We start from the raw sequence: 27,188 nt of genomic DNA, 5'->3' as shown, positions 1-27,188 counted from the left end.
GACCTTTACCCCCCACAGGGGGGACGGTTTTCTCATTTGAAGTTTTATGAACGTCCATGTCTAAATGTGTATTGCTTTCCTTTTTTGACTTTTAAAAGGAAATGAGTTTTAAATGTTAAAAAATGGTTAAAACCAATAAAGACACCTTTATCCCCCACAGACCTTCGATAAATCAATTCCTAAAATAGCATCACATTACAATCTTGTATAATTTCATGGCCAGAAAAGAGAAAAAACAGAATTCTGCCACTCAGTTGAAATATGAGCACTGGGCTTTATATCAAAATGAAAGCACAGTACTCTCTTCTCAGAATGTATTATTTAAACAGGCAGTTTCATAACACACCCACTTTGTACCCTGTTCCTGCAGAGAATTCTTACATCACTTCTAAACTTTCATGTATTTTCAAACATAAAAAGCACTAGCCATTTATACAGACATGTTTGTACTTTGATCTACATTTTTTTTTAACCACAGTAATGTACTTTTTTGTAGTTGGTCATATTTGAATCACTCCAAAAACAGGAAATGACAGAATGCAATTATTTTGGTTCAATAACAGTATGGTTACTGCCAACACCATGTTCTGGGGGTAATGGATTTTGGGACAGTTTGTATTTGTAGGCTCGTGAGGTGAAACAGGAGATATGTACATACCAATTCTTAACAGATGTGCGAAGGCTCCAGAGATTGGAAAAAAAAAAGTTTAATTCGGTTTCTTTATAAGAAACTGCATACACCAAGATAAACAGAAAAGTTCAAAGGTTACATGCAGTTTCAGTCTGTACAAAAAAGAAAAAAAGTAAACTCGTGTCTGGCAGTACCAGTTAATTGGTGTTATTTACATCTTTCAAAACGTTAAAATGAACAATCCTGAAAGGGTACAGGGAATCGGCCACAGCATTCACTCCTGGGTTGTCACATCGCATACACCGTACTCAGACTCTACAGTCGGAAACGGACTTGACAACGCAGAGATGCGAGTTTGAACCGCGCTTTCGGGGAAAAGACAGCGAAAGCACGGTTTTAACCCCGGCCCAAAATCAGGCTCGGTTACCGCTGCATTTGTGCTCTAACTGCTGAGCCACTGGGCTCAGGTTTCAGGGGGAGAAGCTCAAAGCTCACAGGGCATTCTGGGCCAGCTGCATGAAGTCCATTTCAAAGGAGTATAAATATTTTTTTTTACAAACCGGTGAAATCATTATTACATTATGTTGAACTGATAAACATAAATGATCACAGGAGTGCTATAAATGACACAGTAAACTGAGGTATATAAGAGACAGTGTAGCATAAAAAGAAACTGAACAGGTAAACAGAGTATTGCAGGTTCAAATCCTAGGTGTGGCACTGTTCATGGAGCTCATAGGAGGGACTCAAACTTAATAGGTTCCAGTACATGATTTCAGGAACCTCTCAGTGGAAAAGGTTTTCCACTGAGAAACACCATTGTTATATTAAGAACATCAGGTACTGATCCTTCCTCCAAGTTAAAAATGTGTAGTAAGGTGGCAGTTATGCATGCAGACGGGCTTAAAACCTAAAGTGAAGGTCACCTTCCCAACGCCTGAACCATTCACCTGCTGATTCTACAAGACGTGGTCATCACATGAATTAACCACTGAATATGTGCAATGAAGTCCATCAGCACCAAAAATACTGTGCTGGGAATTTATCCAATCAGTTGTATGAAAATTATTTTGCCCCGCTCCAAGATGACCCCTATATTTGCACCCCATATTTTATTCAAAGTGAATGCATTTTTCCAGAATACATTTATTTTTACCCTCTGGATATCATTGCACAAGTTTACCAATATATTAACTGTTTGCCATTTTCATGTCATCTTACATTACCAATTAAGGAATTTCAGAAACATTTAACAAAAATTTGCCCTTATAAAATTGCCGATAAAGATTCAACATTATTCAAAACACACTGGCTATATTACAAAATATACGCAATTGCTACTTTTCATAAATTAGTCTTTCTTGTCATTTTATGAATCAGCACGATGGCTTGTAAAATACTTCATAATATATGCACCACATAGGCTACAAAGAAGCAAGAATACATACATTTTGTAATATATGCTGAATATTTTGAAAAAATTTCCAAAATGTATCCACTTTGATAGTTTGGCAACACTTAAACCTTGTAAACAAGTACTGGTCAAATCAGTAAACACAAAGCTGGCATCATGGCAGTTGTTACCCTGTTTCAGAGGGATGCTTGTGGCACCCCCTGCTGCTGGCCAAGGGTAGAGCGACAGAAAAGAAGAGACATCAGTGCTGGTGCCCATGGGTCACCAAGGAAAGATCTATAAAGCCAGGAGATGGACTGAGGCTAAACTGTACAGATACACCACACAAAACACCACCAGTTGACAGAAATTTTCAATAATGTCATCATTCAAGTCTTTTTGGTGTGTCGGGACCATGAAGAAAAGTGCCCCCCCCCCACTGAATTTCTTGAAAGAACGAGCATTTAAGGCAACTAAATGTCTCCCTTTAGACTTAAAAAGTAAAATTGTTCTCATCTGTCAGTGAGCTGATTCAGAAGTTAAAATTTTAAAAATAAATAAATAAACAAACCCCTTAAAAGGCCTTTCACCCCTCTCCCAATCTTTCCTCTCATATTAGGGCTATATTCTGTTAAGTATCAACATTAACAGAGAATGAATGCAAGTCGGTGGACCATGTTTCAATCTGTTCCCGAAAGGGGGGGGGGGGGGGGGTTTGGGGGCTCACAAATTTAAAAATTCACCCTCGCCTTGTACAAGCAAAAAATAAAAATGAATACATTTATTGCTGAATACACATTCTTTGATCAAACAAGATGTTTGTGTACTCTACTACTCGTGCCGGTGAAGCCGTTGTTCAAGCAAGAACCAAACGCTACACAAAATTCTCTACATCATTCCAGAACCCAATAGTGACAGACCTACTGTTTATTTTTGTACTTTGGATTTCTGTTATTGAGCGAAAACAAATTTAAGCTCAACAGGAAGCGCAAAAAAACCGTTTTTCTTTTGCTATATCAAACTTCCCCTCGAGTATACTGCACCACTCATTTACTGAAATGGAACAAATGTTAAGTCGCACTATTGGAAAGAGACGGATGCGAGTTCAAGAATAAACTCCCCTGCCACACACCAATTAGCAACAGATTCTTGTGCCTTAGATCCTAAATTAGATTAATTGGATCAGATGAAAGCTTGAAATGCAGAAGAAAAAAAAAACCCTGGAGTGTATCGCTGCAGTTCCACTTCTCTGCTAACATCGGGAAACAAAATCACGCAAACTGTACTTTGAAAATAAATGTAAAAAAATTAAATCAAGTTTCTTAAGCTTTTGTAAGTTCCTCCCATTTCCAGGCTATTTTGCACATAGGAGAAAGTTACAAAAAGGGTTATGTAAACCTGTGATAGTCCACCTGTGGTCATTGTTCCTTTCCAAATTTTACCAGATGGCACATTTTATAAAAAAAAAAAAAAAATTAAACACTTGGCACACAAACAGTAGCCATTAAATAAAGAAGTTACTTCACTCCGGTAAGAAATAAATTGTTTTGTACATTAAGTCTTTAAATAAAAACGTGTAAGATTAAATGTGCCTTTGAGTAGATCCTTTAAAAGAAAGCTAATTTGAGGTGGCCTAAAACCCGTGCTAAAACGCAAGTGTAGTTCTTCCCATTAGTGAGTGGAAAAAAAATGTTTAAAAAATGTTAAGGTGGAAAAGGGGATAATCTCCACAAATGTGTGTGGGGTTTTTTTTTTTTTTTTTTTTTTTCTTTTTTAAACCAATTTTGAGGTGTGGCATCACCATAAAATCTATATTTCAGGCACCTAAAATAAAATAAACAAAATATATAAATAAATTAAAAAGGTGGAGACCGGAGGAGGCAAACCAGAAGTACTGAATTTAAAATTCAAACAAAGGAACATAAAGCGTATTAAGGAAGAACACACAGAACAGAAGTCTACGTTCAGTGAAACTGGCCTATCCACTGAGAACGTATTGCTCCATCCGAGTTCAGAATGTTCTAGATCCTCGAGACCAAACACAAGCCTAGGGTTCATTACGGTACTCATGTGCTGTGTTCACAGAACGATGACTCCATAAGAGAAACCCAAAGAAAAACATGAAAAAAATACATTGGATTTTTGAACGAACATACCCTATATTATAAATTACAACACATATCAAGTTATTATCCCTTTCATACCTGCATGAAAAGGAGGTGGACAATGCATGAAAGTGGCAAGAACTGATATATTCTGTAAAATATGAGGTATATTTTAAATATGGCAAATGATATTCCTTCAATTTTGGGAAAAGTTTTGGGGGCAAAATTTCATTGAACTCTATTTTCGAATATACATTTCCATCAAAACAAACAGGAAGTAAAAACAAACAAAATGACTAAAAACTACAAATCCCTGGACTGTGGCACTGGAACCCACACTTATGTGGTCAGAGTTAGGGATGCCTTTTAGTAAAAAAATAATTAAATAAAAAGCAGCTAAGGGCAGATAAAAATAATAAAGAAAGTGCATGAATTCATGATAGTAATAATTAAAAGTTCATAAAAATCTACTCAAGAGATTTACACTTAAATCTTATCTGTAACAGGCAAGTCTCCCATTACTTCCATAACGTATATTAACACAATGCTCATAATGGGCAGTTTTCTGAATCCCTCCACAGATTCAACAGTGCTGCTCATACTATTTGTGGTTGGCCGCAGGGTGTCAGTAATGCTGGCTAAGGGGACCAGCAGTCCACCTGTTCCTCCAGTAACACAGCCGTGGGCCTAGGGGGCGCTGTGCTGGGAGGGGGGAGAGGCGGGAGGAATATTGCACAGGTTCGCGATCACCAAGTTTGTTGGTTAGCGATGGCTCGGCCTCCGGAAGAGCCTTTTCTTCCACGGAATCCCCCCCCCCCCCGGGGACCCTTCCAAGTGGTCCGAACCCCATCTGTAAGGTGTCCGAGTGATCCAGGAGTCCAAACCCAAACCCAGCAGGTCCAGGGTCCACCAATTACAGTACCATGCCCCCCCCCCCTCTTTCCCACATCCAACCCAGCCTACCCAAATTCTGCCAACTAGGATGAGGAGGAGAGGCAGAGAGGAACAGGGGCAGTGGCTCATTACTGTTGCGGATAAGGGGGGGGGGGGGGGGGGGGGGTGGATTGGAAGATGTGGAGGACCACCACTTCCTCGTTCCCTTCCTATAGCTCCAGCCGTGTTAGGGTGGGGTCAGGCCGGGCGGGGCAGGGCGAGGCGGGGCCGGGCGACCTCGCCAGCGACCTTTCCAAGTCCGCCCAGGTGGCATTGGCTCGTTGCAGGGTGTCGAAAGGCAACTGAGAAGACGCACAGCCTCACAGCAGGCATGGCCACTGCTCCCCACACAGCACTTGAGGGTCTTTGAGTTATATATATTTAAAAAAAACATAAAAATAACAGAAATCCCATGTGGCATTGTTCTTACAGTGGTGTTCTAGGGTCTGTGGAACCTGGGGGAGGAGGAGAGGGATATGGTTACTCAAAGGCCCCAAAACCTGGGGAGGGGGCGGCATCAGACTCAACAGGAGGAGCTTTCAGTACCAAGTGCCTTCAGTTCTTGTGTTTAAGAGCTTTAAATTACAGCGTGTCTCTGGGATTGAGTTCAGATGCATCCAGGATTCTAGGACTATAGTATTCATATGAAGTTAGCAATTTGCATTAGCATGCTATGTAACGCACAGGGGTAAAGATAGGAATAATGCTCTCTCAGTACGCCTGTCTGTCACTCTACCTGGTTAGGTGGCGACTTGACTCGTGGACCTCCATCTCGTTGCTTTTGAATTCGTTCAGCTCCTTCCGTATGGCGGCCTGGGAGAGGAAAGGGAAGGGTCTGAGAGAAAGACGAGCCTCACGTCTCGCCTCACACTAAAGTGGGGGATCGGTTGCCCCGGGCACAGCGGCCAACTGCGGCCCAGTGCATCAGGGAAAGGCCCGCCCCGCTGGGATCTAAAATACTAAAATTACAGTAGCATCATCGCTCGGTTTATCGGTCTTAAATGTAAATGCTTTCCTGGGCCGCACGCACAGCCGAATGCAAAGATAACAACCTCAATTAAAAGATGGAAAGATAGCAAAGTTATTAGGGTGCTTGTGGCCCACACTAGCCTTTAATGGGCTGCAGTGCTGGGCCAGGGTTAGAGCGAATTCCCATTTGTGCTCCCCCCCCCCCCGAATCTGCCAGGTGCCGGGTCTTCACCACCTTTTACAGGCTTGCCAGAGTGATTTACCGAGTGATTGACAGGTCACAGATTTCTCTGACGGGGGGGTCGGTCGCACCACCTACAGTACTGCACTGCGTGTTCTTCTTAACCCACTTACAGCAAACCCCCCCCCCAGGTACAGCTCTATAAATAGGCCACGGAGTAACTGGTACAATTCATCTGGGGTGGGGGGCTGCAGGCGGTGCCGCCCTCCGATTGGCTGGCGAGGATGCCCAATTCCTCCCGCCCTGCTGTCGCAGAAGTAGGCGAACATCTGGCAAATGGTTATTTTTCTTCGTCGTTAGTTTTCTGAGCCAGAGACATCGTTTGACAGTCCGGGCCGGTTGTTAACTGTCAAGTCTAGCACAACAAAGCAACGACCTACTTGAGGGCTTACAGCGATTTTTCTACAGTCTCTGCGTTAAGACACCACACATCAAACAAACACCTCAGCTTTTTAGGATGGATCAGGGCAGGGGTAGCTCTTACCATCATCCAACTCCCCACCCCTCCCCCTCCAAAATCACATAAAAGCTACATTAAATAATCACCGCTATGAGAAGCTTAATCTGCAGGATTCAGAGGCAGGCCCTCATCAGCAGAGATGAAAGGACAGAGCCCAGGACTAACCATTCCGGATCCTTCTGCAATCCTATTGCAGGGGACGGCTCTGGTTGTGCGCCGTCTCTCGCCCCCCCAGTTACATAATGGAGGGGGGAGGGGGGGGGGTATTTATGCAACTGCAGGGCCTGTGGGTACAATCAGTCCGGCCGTGCCACCTGGCGGGCATTTAAACGCGCGGCGCGGAACGTTCTGGAACATTGCCGACGCGGACGTCACGCACCCATTTTTATACCAAATTCCACCCCCCACCGTGACGTGAGATAAGGGACGGTCCTGAAAGCCTCACATTTCTGTGAAGTCTCCGCTCCTTGTGTTCTCCCAGAAGACTGGCTGAGAGACGAGAGCGCTGCTCGTCTGTTTTTCGGAGATTAAGAGTTCCTATTTACCCTCGAAGACGGGAGTTATGAAAGCGCCGTCTCTGCTGCTGCGCGCTCCGCGTTACTTGCTCATTACCGCTGGCTCCTCGTTCCACGTTTTTAATGGACTTGCGCTTTTCCAATGTTACGCTTGTTAGTACCGTGGTATTCTTAAGATCCTTCTTCTCTAGCAAGGCCGCGTTGTCATTTGTTATTACAGACTGTCCAGTTTTCTTCTTGACAGGGTGTACCAGTTTTGCCTCGCACTGCTATTTAAAATGCACTGCTCTCAAATGCACTGCCAAAAACCGTGTCATTTTACTGCGCGTCACAAATGACTGTTGTTCCGTTACAAAGTTCACTTTTCACGCCACCCTCGTCGTCCGAACGAGGCCAGCCGGACGACGGCCGCGACGCTTACCTTGTCCGCGGCCGTGAGCCGCGTCCAGGGCTTGTCCGCGCGCCGGTCGTAGTCCTGGGCGTTGGACACCTCCACGTAGTCGCTGAAGCGGATCAAGATCTTGGCCTGACGGAGCTCCTCCACCGTGGGCCTCTGGCTGAGCTGGAACCACAAAGGTGGGGGGGGGGGGGGCACTGGGGTGAAAAGACTGCAACTGGACGGCAGGGCCCAGCGCGATGGAGGAGACAAAGCCGGCCTGGCTCTGTCCCTGCAGCGGGCGAGGAAGGACAGCTCCCTGTTTGGAGAGCAGTGCTAGGCTCTTAAATCAGAAGCAGCGAGAGGCTTTTAATATTTAAGAGTCTGGAGACGGCAGAGCTTCACTTGATGAAGCCTGAAGGTAGCTCAGCGCTGCTGCGCATTTGATCTCCAGCCCTTTAGCCACCGCTAGCACTGTCCCTGTTTCACTGGGTCTCCTGCAGAGATCTGAAGCCGCTACGGGAGCAACACCAATCCGATTTCGGCCAGCAGGCTCGAGATCCTCCACCCTTAGAAAGACCGAAGATGACCGTCTGTCCCTCACAACCAAGATAAAGGAATGGACTGAACAGCACAGGGTACAGATCTCTAAAAACTGAGGGAGGAAGGGTATGTGGAGAGTGGGAAGTAGATTATTTGGGTGCCAGAACAGGGTGAAGTAAATCCCCCCCTGGAGTGCAATGCTTTTCACTTTGAAAATGGATCACAGGTTTCAAAAAACAGACCACTTCTGCTCTGCCACAAGGTGAGAAAACAGCTGTAGGGAACAGTCTGGAAGAATTCTGGCTCTAAATGCTTTGACTGACCCAACGTGGCCTGGAGCTTGGAAAAATGTTTATTATTTTTAAAAAATCTGTTTAAGCCAACATGCTACAGAGCCAGGTCTCTCTCTCTCTCTCTCTCTCTCTCTCACCTTCCGTGACAGTCGTCTTTTGATCTCCCTCTTCTCCTCCAGCTCCTCCTGTTCATTGCGTGCTGCAGGGAGACAGAAAGGTCAAAGGTCATTAGACGTCGGCCTCCGCTCTCTTCGTTTCTTCTTCTGAAGCCCTCCAGCTGCAGTTGATCAAAGACGGTGAAAGAGCTCACAAGATACACCGTTATAATGGGAGTCATTGAGAATTCATGCGCAGAATGCAGGCACTGATCAAATCACACAGTCTTGTTTTGTACTGGCGACATGGTGCTTTTATTTAGCGTATTTGCGATGCATTTGACATTTGTTTAGGAAGTTCCAGCAGTCCCATTTTCTTACGACTGACAAATATTTGTTTGTCACGTAGAAAATGGCACAGCTGGAGCTTTCAGAACAAATATCAATCCATCTCAAATATGCATGAGAAAAAACACCATACAGACTGGGGGGTGGCATCATAGAAAACTATTTTTCCACAGACCCACAGATTCGCAATTGTAAGAATAATTTCAAGCGCAAAGGCATTACCAATACAAAAAAAAACTACTTCCTCTGTATGAAGTTGTAGCTTGTATGGACAGGAAATCCAGCTTGCCGGTCTCATCGTCTCTCCCTCTCAGTGTTAGTTAAACGACACGTATGTGCTCAGGAAATGAACACGCAAAGCCACCATGCAGAATTCCGTATTAGCATTCACGCTAACGGCTCGCTAGCCTCGCTAAAACAGACTCTGCTGTGGCTCCAGAGCTCATTCCTCCCCCGGACTCCGTCTGAATGACACAGACGTGGTCCGTTTCCAAGAACCCGCTCCGGGGGAGAGGGATGACTCACTGGCGTTAAAATTAAAGCGGAGAAACGGGAGGCTTTCTGGAGGGGAGAATTCCAGGTTCCGGCACGGCATTTCGGGCAACCGTTGCCAGAAACGCGTCGCTGGAGAGCCCCGCACGGGCGGCGCCTTGGCGGAATTTCAATTCAATTATCGGGAAGAGAAGCCGGAGGTTGAAGTGGTGAAGTGTGGGAGAGGGCCAGACAAGAGGGGATAAGCATGCAAGAAGAGGCAGGGAGGGAGGGAGAGAGGGAGGGAGAGGGAGAGAGAGGAGAGAGAGGGGAGAAAGAGAGGAGCGAGAGCGACAGACACAGCTAGCGAGTGTACCAGAGACAGAGAGCGATCCAGAGTTCTAAATGCAGGGCTCCAAACCAGTGATGCAATAATTCCTTTGATCAATTAATTTTAATGTTAACAAAAGGAATAATTGATTATAGTCAGTACATTCCATTAGCTAACGCTATATACTGTGGCTCACCAATACAAATATGAGTGATACAAGAGACAGCAGTTTTCTTACTGGCTCCAGGAAAAGCTTTAAAAACGGGTTGTTTTTCAGCCACATTCAAAATGGATTAGATTAAATATAACAATATAACTTAATTGTTAACATCCCAACTGCAAACCATATCCTAACATTTCTATTTTTTTAGTGCTTGCCCTGCTAGGGCAGCTGGATCAATGCATCTTGTCAAGTGTCACGGTGAAAAACATCCCCCCAGTGAAGTGTTTCCTGAGGGAACACTGCCAAATTGGTTCCTAAACTATTTGTTCTCATTTTGCTACAGTACTGCCTCCACATCCCTGACCCTCCAATTAAAGCGTCGAGTTTCAACAAATTATTTACACAATTACCAATTCAAATGAAAACTAGACAAACCACCAAAAGACCAACAGAATGCTGAACTGCATTCACAATCAAAATAAACATTAGTGCCACTTTCAAAGACGGTTTTCTGGAAAAAAAACGACATTCAAACTGTGCAATAATTGCTAACTGCCAGACGGCGAAGGCGACGGCAGATTCAATAAACCACCTACCATTCGCTCATTTTGATTGACCCCTTCTTGCGTTTGACATGGCCAATCACAAGTCATTGAAATGAACAGTGAAAACCACGCCGTGGGGTTGGAGTATTGGAGGACTGTCACAGTCAGCGAGCGGGGGCCACACTCACGTTTGAGGATGTTCCGCTGCTCCAGCTCCTCAGCCGTAGGGCGCTGGCTTAGCCTCCTGCAGAAAAAAAAAAAGAATAAAAGACACTGGTTACCCACCAGGGCCCATTTGGGGCGGGACTGTCCCGTGGAGCCCCACCCATGTGCTCGTAAACTTGAGGTGAGAGGAATGGAGAAACCCACGGGGAGCATCCAATCACGCGGCCGCTGCCGCCGTCGCCATGGCGCCGACCGTGACGCCAGCGAAAAGCCTGCTGGGAACGCCAGTCTCTGCTGGAGGGCACACAGAGATACGCTCTCTGCTTATTTATATCCCAAAGGCCAGAGACAAAAAAACAAAGCCTCTACCCATTACCGAGATGCAGCAACCGGGAGGTACTGCTCCCAAAAGAGGGGGCTCAGTACACCCTCAGAGAGCGTGCGCGCGCACGTGTGTGTGGGTGTGCGTTTAGGTGTATGTGTAGGTGTGTGGGTGTGCGTGTGTGCGTGTGTGTCTGCAACTGTGTGTGCGTGTGTGTGTGTGTGTGTGTGTGTGTGTGTGTGTGTGAGAGAGAGAGAGAGAGAGACACTGCAAATTGTGGATAAGGGCCTTAAATAAATGAGGATAAACACTAAGCAGTACCTCACACAGACCCAGTATCCCCCGCACCCTGAAGCCCTGTCCCACATAAGCATGAGGACCGGGGTGTGCTGTGCAGATAAAAGGGGAAATGAAACTCCATAATCAGCTCCTGCAGCAGTCTGTGCACAGCCCGCGTGAGGCATGAGCACCCCGTGTGAGGCATGAGCAGCCCGTGTGAGGCATGAGCAGCCCGTGTGAGGCATGAGCAGCCTGCGAGCCGATCGATATGCAGCAGGGCTTCAGACTGCAGGAGCCCACGGAGTAGGAGGGAGGCGGTTCAGAACTTCAGTCTTGGAAGTTTTACTTTTAACTGATTAGAAATGCTGTGTGTGTGTGTGCGTGTGTATGTGTGCGCGTCTCTGTGCGTGTGTTGAGCATGTATGTGTGTGTGCATGTACATCTGTTAGAGGGTGTGTGTGCGTGCCTGAGTGAGAGAGTGAGTGAGTGAGAGTATGTGTGCATATGGTGTGTGTGTGTGTATGTGTGTGTGTGTGCGCGGTGTCTGCGCCTGTGTGAGTGTGTGAGTGTGTGTGTGCATACAGTATGTGTGTGTGTGTGCGAGAGAGATAGAGTGTGTGTGTGTGTGCATACAGTATGTGTGTGTGTGAGAGAGAGAGAGAGAGTGTGCGCGGTGTGTGTGTGTGCGCGTGTGTGCATATGGTGTGTGTGTGCGTGAGAGAAAGAGAGAGAGAGAGAGCGAGTGTGTGTGTGTGTGTGTGCGAGAGAGATAGAGTGTGTGTGTGTGTGTGTGTGTGCGCGCAGTGTGTGTGTGTGCGTGTGTGTGTGCGCGTGTGTGCATATGGTGTGTGTGCGCGCGCGGTGTGTCTGTGCCTGTGTGCATGTGTGCGTTTGGCAGAGTGGAGGAGTCAGAAAGAGCTCTCCTCCCACTGGCAGGATTGGGTGTGCCAGCACAGAAGCGGCAGACAGCAGGAGCAGCGGTGACACAGCTCTGCAGCAGAGACACCGAGGGCCCCAGCAGGGCCTCCTCCTCCTCCCGCTCCTGCCAGGAGCCTCATTACCAAGACAACACAGAGCCGCCTTCCTGGAGGAGGAAACTGCTGGAGCTTCGCTGCGCTATGGAAACGCAGGGCTGTGCGGCTGTCTCTTTGCTGCCTGTGTCCGCGCAGCGCTGTCTGAGCCTGTGCAGCCCATCTCTGCGCGGCTGTGTCTGTGCGCCCGTCTCTCCTGTGTGTGTGTATGTGTGTGTGTGCGCGTGTACCAGATGGAAGAGACCAGAAAATTAGGATGAGTCAGAGTTAAGCTGGAGAAGAGATTTTCAGCTGTCAGAAAAGCCTAAGTAAAATGTGCAGTTTGTTTGCAGTATGAAGAGTCAAGAATAGATTTCTGTATAGAGCTCTCACAGCAAAGCTGTTTTTCGTAGCCAAATCACAACCTGTACTTTTTTTTATTTTTTTTTTAAAAGGATTAAAATCAGTGAATGAATTCAATGCCAAAAATATTCTATACACCCTCCTCCACTCAAGCAACATCCCCTTATCCACTGGAGGAATGGCACCAGAACACTTAAATCTGCACTCTCCTCTACCTTTTCATCGCATGCACACCGAGAGGCAGAAACACCCAGTGTCACTTCAGAGACAGGGCATGCGCTAATCGGTTCTGCCGTTCTTGTACACGTGGTCCGTGTCACACCTCAATTTTTGCCAGCTTGTTTTTTTTTGTTTATCACAAGTACAAAGTTCATAGACAGTTCTACTTCTATGAACGAATAGTTATTTCAAAAATCCACATTGCTAAATCATAATGCTATGTTAAGTAAATAGTAAAACCATATTTTTTTAAAGCAGTTACGTTTTTTTGCTGTTCCTCAAAATTGAATTTTCTCCAAGATTTCGCATTTATGATTTGAACCACACGTCACAATTTAAACTTTTTCCATTTAAAAAAAGGTTTTTTTTTTATATACATACGATTGTTCTGCGGTGAAAATAACAAAAAAGAACAATTTGTTTTGAGACGTTGCTAGTCTCCACGATAAGGTTGTCCCCCTCCCCCACGCAGCGAGTAAAAACCAGGTCACCCTCAAAGCACAATGGCACAGACCGGGTTTGCAAACACGTCCCCCCCCCCCCCCCCCTCCCTCGGGCGATGTTCCCATGATGCCGAGAGACGGCAGTCTAGGGGCACTCTCTCCACACGGGGCCTCTAATGCGCTCCGTTCTGCAGGCTTCAATAAAAACACGTCCCAGCGCGAAAACCCAGGCTGACTGCGGACCGAGCCCACGCACAGCCCCACGCAGGTAAGCAGATAAACCCCCCCCAAAAAACCCTTCTGGGGAGGAGGTGAATAGAGAGTAAGATTAAGAGAGGAGGAAAAAAAACATTTTTAAAAGAAAAAAGGGTGAAAGAAAGACTAAAGAAAAAAAAAACAACCAAAAGAACTGAAGGAGCAGGGACAGTATGATGCTGAGAAAACTCACTATCATTGGAGGGAATTAAATGGACAACGTACAGAGGAGAAAAAATGTCAGTAATTCAAAATAATCGTGAAGATTACGAAAAAAAGAAATTATTTACACAGTGCTTCTGATGCAGTTCATTGCTCTTACTAGATAACAGAACAGTGAAGTTGACAATAAAATAAGGACCAAAAACATCATCTTTTCGATTACGCGACTGGGGAGAGAGATGGCAGCGTAACAGGCAGCGCGGCGGACGGCCGTACCGCGTGAGCTTGGTGCCGATCTGCTGCCGCGACTCCAGCCGCTCCTGGTCGGTCTGCATGGGGATGATGTTCTTCTCCTCCAGCTCGCGCTGGCTGGGCCGGTTGCTCAGCTTGATGGCCAGAGAGTCCTTCCTCAGCACCTTCAGCGCCAGCGTACCTGCAGGCCCAGAGTGCGTACGCTAAGAACCTGCTGTGGGCTCGTTCCCATGGAAACGGAGTGTGCCCCCCCCCCCCAGATTTGTTTTTTTGATTTGAGGGTGGGGTCTGTGATCGCTCGAACCCCCACCCCCCCTCCTCTTTTCCAAATCATGTGTTTAGACCTGATTTGTTACTATTGTAAATGTAATACAGTTGGTCTGCGTAATGAAATAGAAATGTATGATCAAAAAAACAAAGATTTGTTATTGTGCACATAAACCATCCATATTTTGTGTGCTTGACTTTGGATGCACTACGCCCCAGAGAACGTGTGCGCATTAACACCTGTGTGAATCTGCCTGACTGTGATGTGCATGCCTGTGGACTCCCATCTCATGAGAGCAAAGACATTTTTCTGTGGTGAAGATTTATTAGTAATAAGACATCCCTATCGGAATAGTCCCAAGTTATAACCCGGCTTGAGTTACGGTCAAAACGGTACCAAGCCCTTGACCGGGTTTAGTGTAAATAAAAGGCTTTACTTGTGAACCGCGGGACAGCAGCTCTTACTTGTGAACAGCATGTCGTCGTCATCCTCGTCTTCCTCCTCGTTGTCCTCGTCCTCCTCGTCCTTGTACATGCTGGGCAGGTCCTCGTAGTCCGACTCGTCGGGCATGTTCTCCTTGTCGTCGTCGCATTCGATGACCACGGTGGGCACCTGCCGGATGTCCATCAGACTGCACTGCCCGCCGTGCAGCGCGGAACTGAGGGGAGGGGCCAGGCAGAAGGGCGTGCGTCAGTTTCCCTGGCAACAAGCTCACCAATGGGTTAAATTTCTACACACACACACACACACAAGGCCAGGGTTCAAAGCGACAGTTGTCCTGAAATCTGACCAATAATGAAATGCAAGAATGGCATCTTCACAAACACGGCTTGGAGAGAAATCCCGAAACTTAACTTGTCAAGCTGAGTTTGTGAAGAAAAAGCACAACACCTGCATTTAACTTGCAAGGTTAACTATTAATTAAGATTAATAACCCCGGGGGGGAGGGGGGGGGGGCACTTATTGTCCTTGTGAATAAAAACAACTGATTTGGATCATCAGTGAAGGTGCCTCGGAACCTCCTTTTCTCCATATAAATGGACAGCACAGAACGATAAAGCAATCGCCTGAGCACAAAGGCTTCTGGGAAGGGAATCGATGAGGCCGCGCCGCGCGGACACCGTCTGCACAGCCACGCCGACTCCAGGGGGGGGGGCGTTGGGGGAAAATCGCTGAAGGACACCAAGCCGCCCGGAAACAATATCGATTTGGAGCGACCGCAGCGCGATCGCTGTTCGCCTCGAACTGATCTACGAACGCGCCGGGCTCAAAGCCAGAAAGGATTTCAGCAGCTACCGCCATCTGCTCATCCAGCTGGGCGGGAGGGGGGGGGGGGGGTCAGGTGCATCATGGGTATTCAAATAACAATGCAGGCGGGGCGGACGCACAGGAGCCGACATTACAAGCCTCAGATAGGATGGATGACGGGTAAATTTCACTTATCAGGAATAAACAAGCCAGCATCTCCCCCTGGTCCTTCCTGTCAAATGACATTTCACATGTTTCATACGGTATTTGTATCCTATTGTTTATATTGACACCCTGTTGACTGCTCGGCCAGGTCTAGAAAAAGAGATTCAGGATTTCAGTAAGAGTTATTGGTTAAATAAAGGTTAAATAAAAGAAATTCAAATAAAAATGCAAAGGGCTCCACAACCCACCCTTCACAAACAATGGCAGTTGTTCATCGCATCCTGATGGAAGAGAACATCTGAATGAGGGGAGAGCATGGGAGTTCAGCCATAACCAACAAGAAAATATTTAGAATTTTTCAAATGACATATTTAAATGTCGTCCTTCCTTCTCGTTATAAAACAGTGGTATATACATATTTTTTGCAGATACAATAATTGTTCAAGCCAGACTAAACACACATTTTCTCTGAAACACCCTGTTCGGCTTACTGAAACTACGATCTCCCACAATGCATTGCAATCTCTTGTTCCTAATGATGTGTAAAACAATGCGTTGCTTAAAATACTTCATAGGACCATGAAAATGAAACGGTATCCTTGCTGGAGGACGACAGTATTTCTAACCAAGTGCACTTAAATCAGGAGCCTCTGTTTCCATCCCACAAGCTCTCCAAATTTAGCACTCTCATGGGCGTAACAAACCAAAGGAACACCCCTCTGGCCATAAGTTAGGCAGTCGGGTCCTACGTGCCACCAGAATAATTCACTGTACGCCTTTGTTTCCTCCACACCACGGGGATTTACCACACCACTGACACTGAAGTCATCAGCAGGGCGTTACGCAACGTGAGACTGGATGCACATTTTATCAGAAAATCAACCGCAGTCTAAAAATAGTCACGTTTTACATAATCAACAACACAGCGTCCATATTTTGCCCAAAATAGATCTGAAGCGTTCTATAAAAATGCAACTGTGTGCGCAGAGAGCAAAAGTCTCCAATTTCCAACCTATATTCTTGCATGTAAATATAGTCCAGTTACTTCATATCATATCAAAGCGGATAGAGCTATCAAGGTTTTGATTTATTATTATTTATTTTTTTTAAACTGATTTGAATCTCATTTCTGGTAAAGCTACATTTCGTATTTTGGCATACATTTTTTTTTTTTTGCCACTTTTTTGGATTTTTTTCTGACAATCCAGGATACCAACGCAACGGCACCCAAACTGAAGAGACAGGACAGCAGGCCGTAGATAAGGAACTCCTGTGCCAGTCCTAAATCAGTTCAGAGCTCCAAAGACCTGAACATGGGCCTTAAAGGGCCAGGAAGGTCACTGCACTCTTCTGGGTACGTTTCCCCTTCACACACGGGGGGGGGGGGGGGGGGGGGGGGGGGCGGGGGCAGCAGAGATGGGAAGTGTGAAGGTTTTCCAGAAGAGGCCTCACACCCCCCCCCCCCCCACCTGACACCCAAGGCCAAACCAGGACACCGGTCTTGATGATGCCACCGCCACAAATCCCTCATTAACTTCATTCTCTTCATTAGCTTCCCTTATTTGTTATCTATATTGCCAGCTTCCAATAACTGCAATTACACCAGCTGCGCTACACCTCACAGGCAACTACACCCGCTGCGCCATACCTTAACACTGCCAAACACAACCACTGCGATACACCTACTGTGCAGTAAAAATCTGCTTTCTCTACAGCACAACCAGCTCTCTCTTCCTAATAGACCACAAATATCAGGAGAAATGGCTTGGAGGCTTCGTCCTCTCTTCTGAAAAGACTCCATTCTGAGCCCAAACAAACAGCTTGGCTATCTGAGGACAGGCCATTCATTTCTGTGGGGATCCTTTGTGTGTCCTAATTTAGCAGGCCCCGTCCGCGAGCACAGCCCGCTGCCGAATTCACCCCCCCGTGCGCAGGGCTGAGGAACACGAGGACGGGCGGCATGCGCGTACGGGCGGGACAGGGGGTGAATTTTAGGGCATCGCACGGCGCGGATTAACTCCGACGCATCCTTCTCGACAGCTGGAGTCCACTGCAAGCGCTACGCAAGCCCTGCAAAAGGGCAGGGAAATGGCTGGGAAACCTGGACTCTAACACAGAGCGTGTTCACGCTGCACTGACACGCATGCGGCACAGACAGTAAGGGTGCAGCACAGACCAGGCAAAGAACGAATGTGACGTATGCAGAACTGACAGGAATGACAGGGGCGGCACAGACCGCAAAGGTGCAGCACAGACCAAAGACAGCCTGCAGCAGCACATGCAGAACTGACAGAAAGGAGAAGGGCAGCACAGACTGAAGCAGCAGCACAGACAGTAAAAGTGCAGCGCAGACCAGACAAAGGGGAGCAAAGCGACGTATGCAGAACTGACAGGAACGATAAGAGGCAGCACAGACTAGAAAAAGGCATAGCAATGCGACACATGCAGAACTGACAGGAATGATAAGGGCAGCACAGACAGTAAAGGTGCAGCACAGACAGACACACAGACGGACAGACGGAAGGCGCCCCACCTCTCCAGCCGCTGCAAGGTGAGGGCCAGCGTCTTGTTGAGCTCCTCGATGACGCGGCTGGGCGGGTGCACGGACATGGGCAGGGTGCCGTACTGCAGCGCGTGAGGGTGGGGGTGCCCGTGGGAGGGCAGCAGGGAGCCGTGGAGGGCGCTCAGGGGCTGGGGGGAGCACTTCGGGGGGAAGCCGGCCAGGGAGGACTCCAGGCCCGAGGGGGGCGCGCAGATCACCACCTTTTTGGGAGGTAGAGGAGGAGACATCTTCCCCAGCATGTAGGGCAGTTTCATGGGCTGTCCTGAGTCTGTGGAGACAGGGATGGGGGGAGAAATACAATAATATTAATAATACATTTTAAATGTGGTTTCATTTAGACTGCACTGTACCGTACTACATGTACCCAGGCACACACAGCTTGCCTCCAGCCCAGTGAAGCTCTGGCCTTTGCACTTGCGCAGGTGCGCCCTGTTAGGAGTGGAAATGCCTGTCAAGTCTGAGCGAAACGGCGCGGATTTGCTCCGCATGACTGCCCACTGGGGAGAGGGGCTGCGAATGTGTGGGAGACAGAGCAACAGAGAGAGCGACGAAGAGGGGGGAGGAGAGAGAGAGAGAGAGAGAGAGAGCGAGAGCAACAGAGAGAGCGACGAAGAGGGAGGAGGAAAGAGAGAGAGAGAGAGAGAGAGAGAGAGGGGGGGAGGAGAGAGAGAGAGAGAGAGAGCGCAACAGAGAGAGCGACGAAGAGGGGGGAGGAGAGAGAGAGCGACGAAGACGGGGGGGAGGAGAGAGAGAGCAACAGAGAGAGAAACGGTGAGCACGAGAGAGCATACAATGAAGAAAGAGAAAGAGAGAGAGAGAGAGAGAGAACGAGAGCAATAGGAACGAGAGAGAGACAGAGCGGTAGTCCTCCTGACAGATCGACCATGACAGAGGGCAACCCAGTGGACCTCACCCTGGCAGACCTTAATGAGGATAATAACTCTGGAGCCATCTGCATCTGCTCCACACAGTCATCCATCACAGGCCCGTCCTCACACAGACTCATACAGGAAGATCCACCAGGCCAGCGAGGCTCACCACAGGTGTGGAGAACCAGCGCCAAAGCAGCAGAAGCACCAGAGAACCCCCAGGACCCAGATCATCATGCGCTGCAAGAACTGCGTGGAGTGCAGCGGCTCCGGAGACGAACACTGGCCGGATTTTCAATAACTGTTTTAGTGCTGCTGCCTTGGCTTTTTCCGAGATGCACAGTTCAGTATTAACACGCTCTCCATTCGTAAGGGACCCAGGGGGATTCTTCATCACACTCTGGACCTGGAGAGCCAGGGGCCGGTTGCACCAGCTGTGCATAAGAAGCCTAGTTATAACATAAACCTCTACCACAGGGATCAGCAACTCACGGTCCTCGAGGGCCGAGAACTGCTGGTTTTCCACCCTCCCTTTGCCTGGGAGTCAGGCGTGAAGACAGTCTGGCCAATCAGTGGCACTAATTACCCGGGAGAAAAGAAAACCAGGGCTGGATTTGGATTCGAGGGCCAGAGTTGATGATCCCTGCTCTACTAAAGTTACAATTTGCGCACTACTAAAATCACACCACATAACACAGTTAGAACGTAACCCTACAAATAAACTGAGTATTTACGCAAGCCAATGGCCAGGAATGATGGTGTAACTGATGACGCTTCAATGACAGAACAAGTAAATGTACTGAAGAACTGCCTGAAAACTACAAACCCCATCCTCGCCAACATTCTGGGTCTAAGTGGGCTAAAAAAATATGACTGCAAACCCACTTAATGCGGTAGAAAAAAAGCACTAGTTTCTCAAATACAGTCTACAGTGATATGCACTGGATACCATATTGGTTGCTGCAACTTCGCCAACAGAAAAAATTGTTCTATTGTCTATTCCAGTTCAGCGAATGGATCAATCGACACTGATGTCATTTTGTGCGACTGTACACTGCTATAGGAAGAGCTGACACCCTATGAAAGTTTTGTGTTGAGGACACATGGTGCAACCAAATTTATTAGCTGCCGAGTTATAAACCAATGAGTAGCTACTAATTGGGGGCAGCCTGTGCTATATGACAGCCAGGGAATGTGCTCAGACAGAGGGGTCTCTCCGTTCAGGACCCACGCCTCCTGGACCTCCTCATTTAGCCTATTCCTGTACTAAAGCAAGCTCAATGGAGAACCCCCATTCTAAGAGCTTTTCAGTCTGGTTACAGGATTCATGTGGGAACCCATAAGGTTCTGCAAATGATCAAAGTAATTTCAAAATGATATTCTGAAAATCAAAAAAGAACAATGGGTGTAACAAATGACTGAACATTAGTTATATAACACACTATCAAAAAATCAAAATGCCTTCAGACTTAATCCCCATCTAAATCTCCATTAATTTGAGAATATTTCATGCTGTTATTATGACATTACCATTTTTGACATTTGCTGGGTTACTTAAAGTACCCTTGTGCACACAAGCCTGGAGTAGAGCTGGGGGATTTGTGACCTGCTAATCTTCTCAGGGAGGCAAAAGTAATCCCGTTTGAAGGCTAAACCACCTGATGACTCGACTGGCGGGCCGTCAAGCTTTCGCTGAATGGGACTGTGCCAGGCACTTCCTGTCCTTGAGAAGAGAGCGAGCGAGAGAGAGAGAGCGAGAGCAGAGAGAGCAGAGAGAGCAGAGAGAGCAGAGAGAGCAGAGAGAGCAGAGAGAGCAGAGAGAGCAGAGAGAGCAGAGAGAGCAGAGAGAGAGAGAGAGAGAGAGAGAGAGAGAGAGAGAGAGAGAAAGAGCAAGAGAGCGAACGAGAGAGAACGCAGACTCACCGGAAACATGATTGGGGACTCTGGAGAAGGGCTTCGGGGGGAGCGCAGGGGGCTGCTTGTGGTACAGCGGGGGCTTTGGGGGCGTGTCCTGACTGTCACAGTGGAAGCCCACAGACTTTTTGGGAGGCAGAACCAAGGCGGGCTTCTTGGGGGGCTCTGGGGGACTGACCCTGACCTCTGCAGGCCGGTACTCCATGGAGGCTGGGGGGGGGGGGCAAGGAGAGACACGCAGACAGTCTTACTCATTAAATACCAACCTCTGTGCACACAAAGCACACTCTGGCTTCACCTGCTAGGTGAGCTCAAAGAGTCAGCATTATTCTGTCTAAAGAATCACTTTCAAGGGAAAAAGAACAGAATCAGGGGAACGATCCAAAACAAACTGATGCCACAGCTTCTTTCTTTATCGCTGCAAAAAAAAAAATAAAAAAAAAAAAAACCCCCCACAAAACTTCACTTTCATCCATCAGAGGAGGATTCTACCAGCATAGCACCATTACATTACCGCCTGTGCTAGTTCGGCTGCACAAAGGCCTCCTTAAGAAGCAGCACCGCTTAGCGGGGCTTCCTCTGGATCAATCCCCCAGCACCCGGCACATCAAACCCATCAGAAAGCCGTAATTAACCCGCCGGTATACGAGCGAGCTGCATCCCCGAGGCAGACCGCAGACTTTCTGAAGCGGGCGCGGGCTAACGTGAGCCCGCGGGCTAACTGGGAGGATCCAGACCCCGGTCCCCTTCGCCACTCACCCGACCCGTCCATCAGCTCCGAGCCGGGGAGCAGCCGGAAGGCGTGGTCCTTGCCGTCGCAGTCCAGCGCGCCGGAGACGGACCCCGACGACTGCCCGTTCTCCATCTTCCCGTCCTCTTTCGGCAGCGAGGCCGTCCCGTCTGCCCGGAGAGACGGAGACGCGTCAGAAACCGGCGGCGGCCATCGCGGGAACGCGGTCCAAGACCAGAGGAGCCGAGGTTTAGAAAAACCAAAATGGGCCCTAGCTTTATCCCCAAAGACAGCGGCTGACAGATGACTCAAATAAATATGTAAATATGCACTGTAGCCTCCAGATCCACGCTCCCCCAGTGTGATAGCATCAGGCCAGAACCTGCTCTGGACTTTCAGAAGGCAGAGTCTATGCAGCCCCCACCATCCGGTACGACCTTTGACCTTTGACCACTCTTATGCATTCCCACTCGTAGCCTTTGCTCAAATGACGCCATTTCCCTTTCAAACTTAAACACTTTTAAAAAAAGCCCTTTGCGCCCGAAGCCCCGAGTCGGCTTCAACATCTCTGATCACACCTTTTTTTTTTTTTAATCTGGAGAGAGCGCTCCAGCAGTGGCCCACGCATTCTGCGAACATCTCGTTAGACGCGAAAAGTAGGTCAGTCTCAACCTCGCAGCCTGACTCACTGATATATACTGGAAGCGCGCGCCAGTGGAAATCAATGCGCAGCAGACGGCCAGGAGGCCAATTCTCCAGGCAGTTAAAAAATAAAATAAAATAAAAATAATAATTAATCACAGTTCAGATCAGTCGATCAGACAGAGTTCAGGAAGGGGAAAGGGGGGGAGTGTAAGTAAAAGGGTGTTTTTCTGCCATTTTTCCCCCATTCGTGGTGCTGAATTTAATTCCTTGTGCACTGCAAGTTGGTGTACTTTACTTCACAGCACAAAGTGACATCTTTCAAATGGTAGCTTAGTGTTCAACCTAAGCACCATAACACACTGTCCAATTTTCAACTCTGCCTTTGTGATCCTCTCTTTGGAGAATCTTTTTTTTTTTTTTTTCCCCTCTTATGCGCAACCTTTAGCGATGAATTTTTGAGTCTTCAAACTTCTCAACAAGACTCTTTGGTTTAATTTTATTTATTTATTTATTTATTTATTTATTTTTTAAGAGGATTTATAGCATGCAGCCCCAGGATTAATATGGATGTTCCAATTAAAGCATTCAATTAGAGGGAAAAAAGGAAGCAGAAAATATGCGAAATAATCTGAAGTGCTGAACGCACATCAAGGGAATGAAATGTGGCTGTGATGAAAATTTTAATAGCTCAGTTTTGAATACATTATAAACAACACAAGCGTACACAGGTACACACTCAGTCTACATGCCTAATGTATGAGGCTGACAACAGCATAGCAGGGCTGCATTCAGACAGACTGCAACAAAACACAGAAGTACAGTAAAGCAAGGGGGCACAACTTCATCACTGGAGGGCCAGCGTGTGTGTGTGTATGTGTGTGTGTGTGTGTGTGCACGCATGCCATTTTCTAGTCTCTTTTTGCTTTATCTTCATTGAAACAAACTATTCTGACGCTCTCCCAGTGAAACTCCTCGCTGTCAGGTGAAAAGAAGCGGCTGGCAACTCCACATGTATCGGAGGAGGCATGTGGTAGTCTACACCCTCCCCAGACCGACAGGATAGCGCATGGACCAGGACTGCGATACACACGGGGAATTGGTATAACGACTAAATTAGGGAGCAAAAAATGGGGAAGAATGGCAACAAAAAAAACAATTTATTCTGGCCTAACACAATCACTACATCTGGTGTATCCGTGTAGCCAGGCCTGTAAGGAACCAGAGTAAAACATCTGCAGTTTATTTCTACGGCTAAAGCCACAGCAGGAATTAGGGTGTCAATTTAATGCAACCCACAATGATTAAAAACAGTTACTGTACATCCCAAACCTGGCCACAGGTACACAGGTTAAAGCCACACCCCCTTTACCTTTCTCGAATATCTCCTTCAGCACACCCCTCTTGATCAGCTCCTCCCTGCTTTGCCTCATGGAGATCTTCCGCTCCAGAGCTGCGGGTTCGAAACAGAAAAGCAGGTTAAAGTGCATATCCTCAGTCCCAACTCCACAGCACCCTCCCCCAAACATACTCCTGACAAACTTTCCTCCCCCTGCTACCCCCCAGTGAGGTTCTGCAGCCTCTCTCACTCTCCGCCAAGACATTCCCTCGCCCGTCTGAACGGCAAATGGCTTTTAACGCCACCGTGTTCAATTTCATTATTTACACTTTGATGAGAATGTGCACTTTCACCACACAACTCAAAGACTGCACAAAACAACTTGGACACAACAGAAGACACCTGGAAAAGTTATGCATGCACATACTGTAACTCAAATGTGTCCACTGCAAATCCCACAATACTTGGGTGTTACAGGGAGGAAGAACAACTCTTGGATGAGAGGGAACAGGCCTCAGGGAGCCAGACCTTGTTCAGCTGCACGTACACACACACACACACACACACACACACAGGTCCCCAGTGTACTGGCCCAGGTCTGGCTGTTCAGTTCCTTGAGCTCTGAATATCTCTGACGCCTGTGTGTGTGTGACAATCAGTGACAGTGTTTGATTGGTAGGATAGGTTTTGAATAAATCTGGGACGCAAACATTAATTGTGAACCATTTTGACATCATGAGAGGAATGAGGCTATGCAAATGCAATTAGTTACAGGGTCCAGACCAGCAGACCCGAATCCTATCAAAACGGATACAGCTAATCAAGTAATAACGGTCTCCAATCAAGACCTTCATTAGCCGAATCCAGCACTTTAAGTTCTGGGCCAGAACGAAACCGCAGAGAACCGGAAAGGACCGCATTCTGCGGTCGTGCCCCCGGGGGGGTGGATCTGTTCTCGCTCCGTTTCAGTGACGTGGCGTTGACGAGGGTGGGTTGACGGTGCTCAGAGGTCACCGCGAGCGGGATGCGTCACCCCGCCAGAGCGAAACCTGCTCACCGAACGAAACGCGGCGCCGTGCGTCGAGAGACCTGCGGGCAGCTCGTACAGAACCCGCCTCACGGACCCTCGCCGCACGTACGCACCTGTGTGTGTAAGGGGAGCACTGGCAGGCAGGCTGTCCAAACCCCCCCCTTTGTTGATGTACTGCACAGCCGGGGGCTGTTCCTCGCTAACTCACAGAAGCAGCGCGTCGCTAAGCTAAGCCGAGACGGACGGAAGCACGCCACGCAGCTGTTTTTCATCATTACTCAGCACTAAGCTGATCAATAACAGCAATCCATTACACGGTTAACTCTCAGTTAACCAATTACTTGGGTCTGAATTAATCGGGTCAACCTAAAATCCGCAGACCCCATCGCTCTCCGGGACCGAGGTACGAGGGCGCACTGTGTTAAACCACAGAAGACCGCGCTGGGAACATCTCCACCTTTTCCCTCTAGCAAGGTCGTCTACGACGTTAGCGGCAGTAAAAATTCAATCTCGTGTAATTGGGTCAGAGGAAGCACAAAGCTCTTTGTTCACAGGAGGCTACAAAGGCACAGTAAAAAAAGGAAGATAAAAAAAAAAAAAAACTGGATTTCATTGGTTTTTGGATTGGATTGAAGTGAACAGTAACTCACCCTGTGACCAATCAGCAGGCAGCGTGACAGAGTGTGAGGCACGCCATTCGCCAGACAGCCAGATTCCAGAAAAACCAAAAAAAAAAAAAAGTAGCCATTTTACATTTAGTGTTTTTACTGATTGAGTAGACAGAACGCAGGGAGTTTTTACCTGTTTATAGTCATAACAGGTGCAAAGCAGACATAACAAGATTACTGCAAAGGTAAGCAAACATGTTTTCTGTCAGACCGAAGTGTTTATCAAAAGGAAAAAGAAACGGAAAAAAAAAAAAAAAAACTAAACGATGGCAGACGTCCACATGCTGAAGGAGACAGATTCCAGTACAGATGGAGTATGAAGCAGCATTTCCAAGGGGACTTAGGGATTAGGAAACAGGATGAGCTAAAAATCACGTCACATGCCCATCTTGAAACAAAAACAGCTCGCTCCTTGGGCTGAAAGAACCTCTAAAGTAACGAAGAGCCCAGACTGAACACCGCTTATCCACAACCACACCTCAACTCACAAAACACATGCAATGCAGGAAGTAGGCTGCCACCTACACCCCCCCCCCCCCCCCTCACAAATTGGGTAATACCTTTAGTTTAATATAACGTTTATGTAAGAACTTGTTTCTGGGAATAGGACCGACAATTCCAGTTATAATACTGTGCATTTACGCTCGAGCGTCAGATCATTTCATAGACTAAAATTAGAATCCTTAACCAGCAGCAGTTCAGTTAATGGTCATTATATTTCGCTCACACCAAATGAGGAAAAACGTTCAAAATGGCACCCAACAGGCAATCGACTGGGACTCCAACATCCATAAAACTGCTCGGCTCCTCGCAGGACCTCCAAAAAACAACCGGGGGGGAGCCGTTTATGAGCGGAGCTAACAGGAGGAACCCCGAAGCTCCCCCTATGATCTCCACCGAACGCCAAATTTCCCATTACCATTAAAGCCAATTACACAAACCTCAAACTCGGTCATTAGAGGGAGTTTAATGTTGGCTGCGGTTAACGGTGCAAGGCAGGATCTCAGCATGGCTCACAGCATAGACAGAAATACTAATAATAATAATAATACAAAATATATTGATAAATGAATAAATTAAAAAACCCAGACGCACAAGCATGTTCTACTGAACCACCATCTAACTCGAATTTAAATAGCGGCAACCCCCTCGAGGAGCAACATGGTTCAATCCACAAGACTGATCCGTGCAACAACCGTAAATAACGACCATGGATATACGATAGGAAATGTGCTATAAACAGCTGAGAAACCAGAGGCGCTATTTAAATGCAGTTAACCATCATCAACTTGCAACATGGTTTGTGTACGGAGTCTAAACTCTGTGGTTGCAGGAGCCTAAACAAGGTTAGAGTTTAAAATACATGGCTAGGCAGTCAAAGTTGTGGATATGGAAGTCTAAACATGATTCGGGAATCTATAACCAGCGGGGTGAGGGGGGGGAAGGGGGGGCAAGGAGGCTGGGCAAATTAGCACCTTTAATTTTAAATTAGATTCACTAATGAAAGACCTGAATATAATTAATGAATTTGACCCCCAAGCTATCCTTGCAAAAGAAGCCCTGCTCTCTGGATAGAATAAAAATGAGACCGAGTCACAGATCGGTTCATCCATTACTCCTGCCCCCGTCAGAGTGATGAGGGGCCCTCGGCCCTAACGCACACCGCGTTCAGCGGCGGTATGCCAACAGATCCGCGCCTCTGGATCGGAACGAGGCGGCCGCCCGCGAACGTGGCTCTGTGACATAACTCCGGGGTTAAGCCCCCATCGGGACGATGCGGGGTTACACAACGCACAGACAAATCCCCCAAACGGGCCCTCTCACAAAAACTCAGGTTCGTGTCCTTAGCACAAGGAATTTCGTAGAACTG

General features: G+C 47.4%; 1 protein-coding gene across 2 annotated transcripts in view; it reads right to left on the bottom strand.

Moving 5' to 3' along the window:
• Positions 1-249: 249 nt before the first annotated feature.
• LOC118234610 (phosphatase and actin regulator 1-like) overlaps positions 250-27,188 on the bottom strand; it is a 70,927-nt gene continuing 43,988 nt past the window's right edge. For both annotated transcript variants that reach the window (XM_035431264.1, XM_035431263.1), the window contains exons 3-13: positions 23,654-23,734; positions 21,669-21,809; positions 20,919-21,119; positions 18,097-18,394; positions 14,615-14,808; positions 13,907-14,063; positions 10,601-10,656; positions 8,597-8,658; positions 7,669-7,809; positions 5,799-5,875; positions 250-5,517 (exon numbers count right to left, since the gene is read on the bottom strand). In XM_035431264.1, the coding sequence (XP_035287155.1) occupies positions 5,502-5,517; positions 5,799-5,875; positions 7,669-7,809; positions 8,597-8,658; positions 10,601-10,656; positions 13,907-14,063; positions 14,615-14,808; positions 18,097-18,394; positions 20,919-21,119; positions 21,669-21,809; positions 23,654-23,734 (1,424 nt within the window). In that variant the 3' untranslated portion in view covers positions 250-5,501. The remainder of the gene's footprint in view (positions 5,518-5,798; positions 5,876-7,668; positions 7,810-8,596; positions 8,659-10,600; positions 10,657-13,906; positions 14,064-14,614; positions 14,809-18,096; positions 18,395-20,918; positions 21,120-21,668; positions 21,810-23,653; positions 23,735-27,188) is intronic.

The sequence above is a fragment of the Anguilla anguilla genome, chromosome 8 (assembly GCF_013347855.1).
Source record: "Anguilla anguilla isolate fAngAng1 chromosome 8, fAngAng1.pri, whole genome shotgun sequence".
NCBI lineage: Eukaryota > Metazoa > Chordata > Actinopteri > Anguilliformes > Anguillidae > Anguilla > Anguilla anguilla.
The sequence above is the reverse complement of the archived record's forward strand: the minus strand, read 5'-3'. Positions and strand labels throughout refer to the sequence as shown.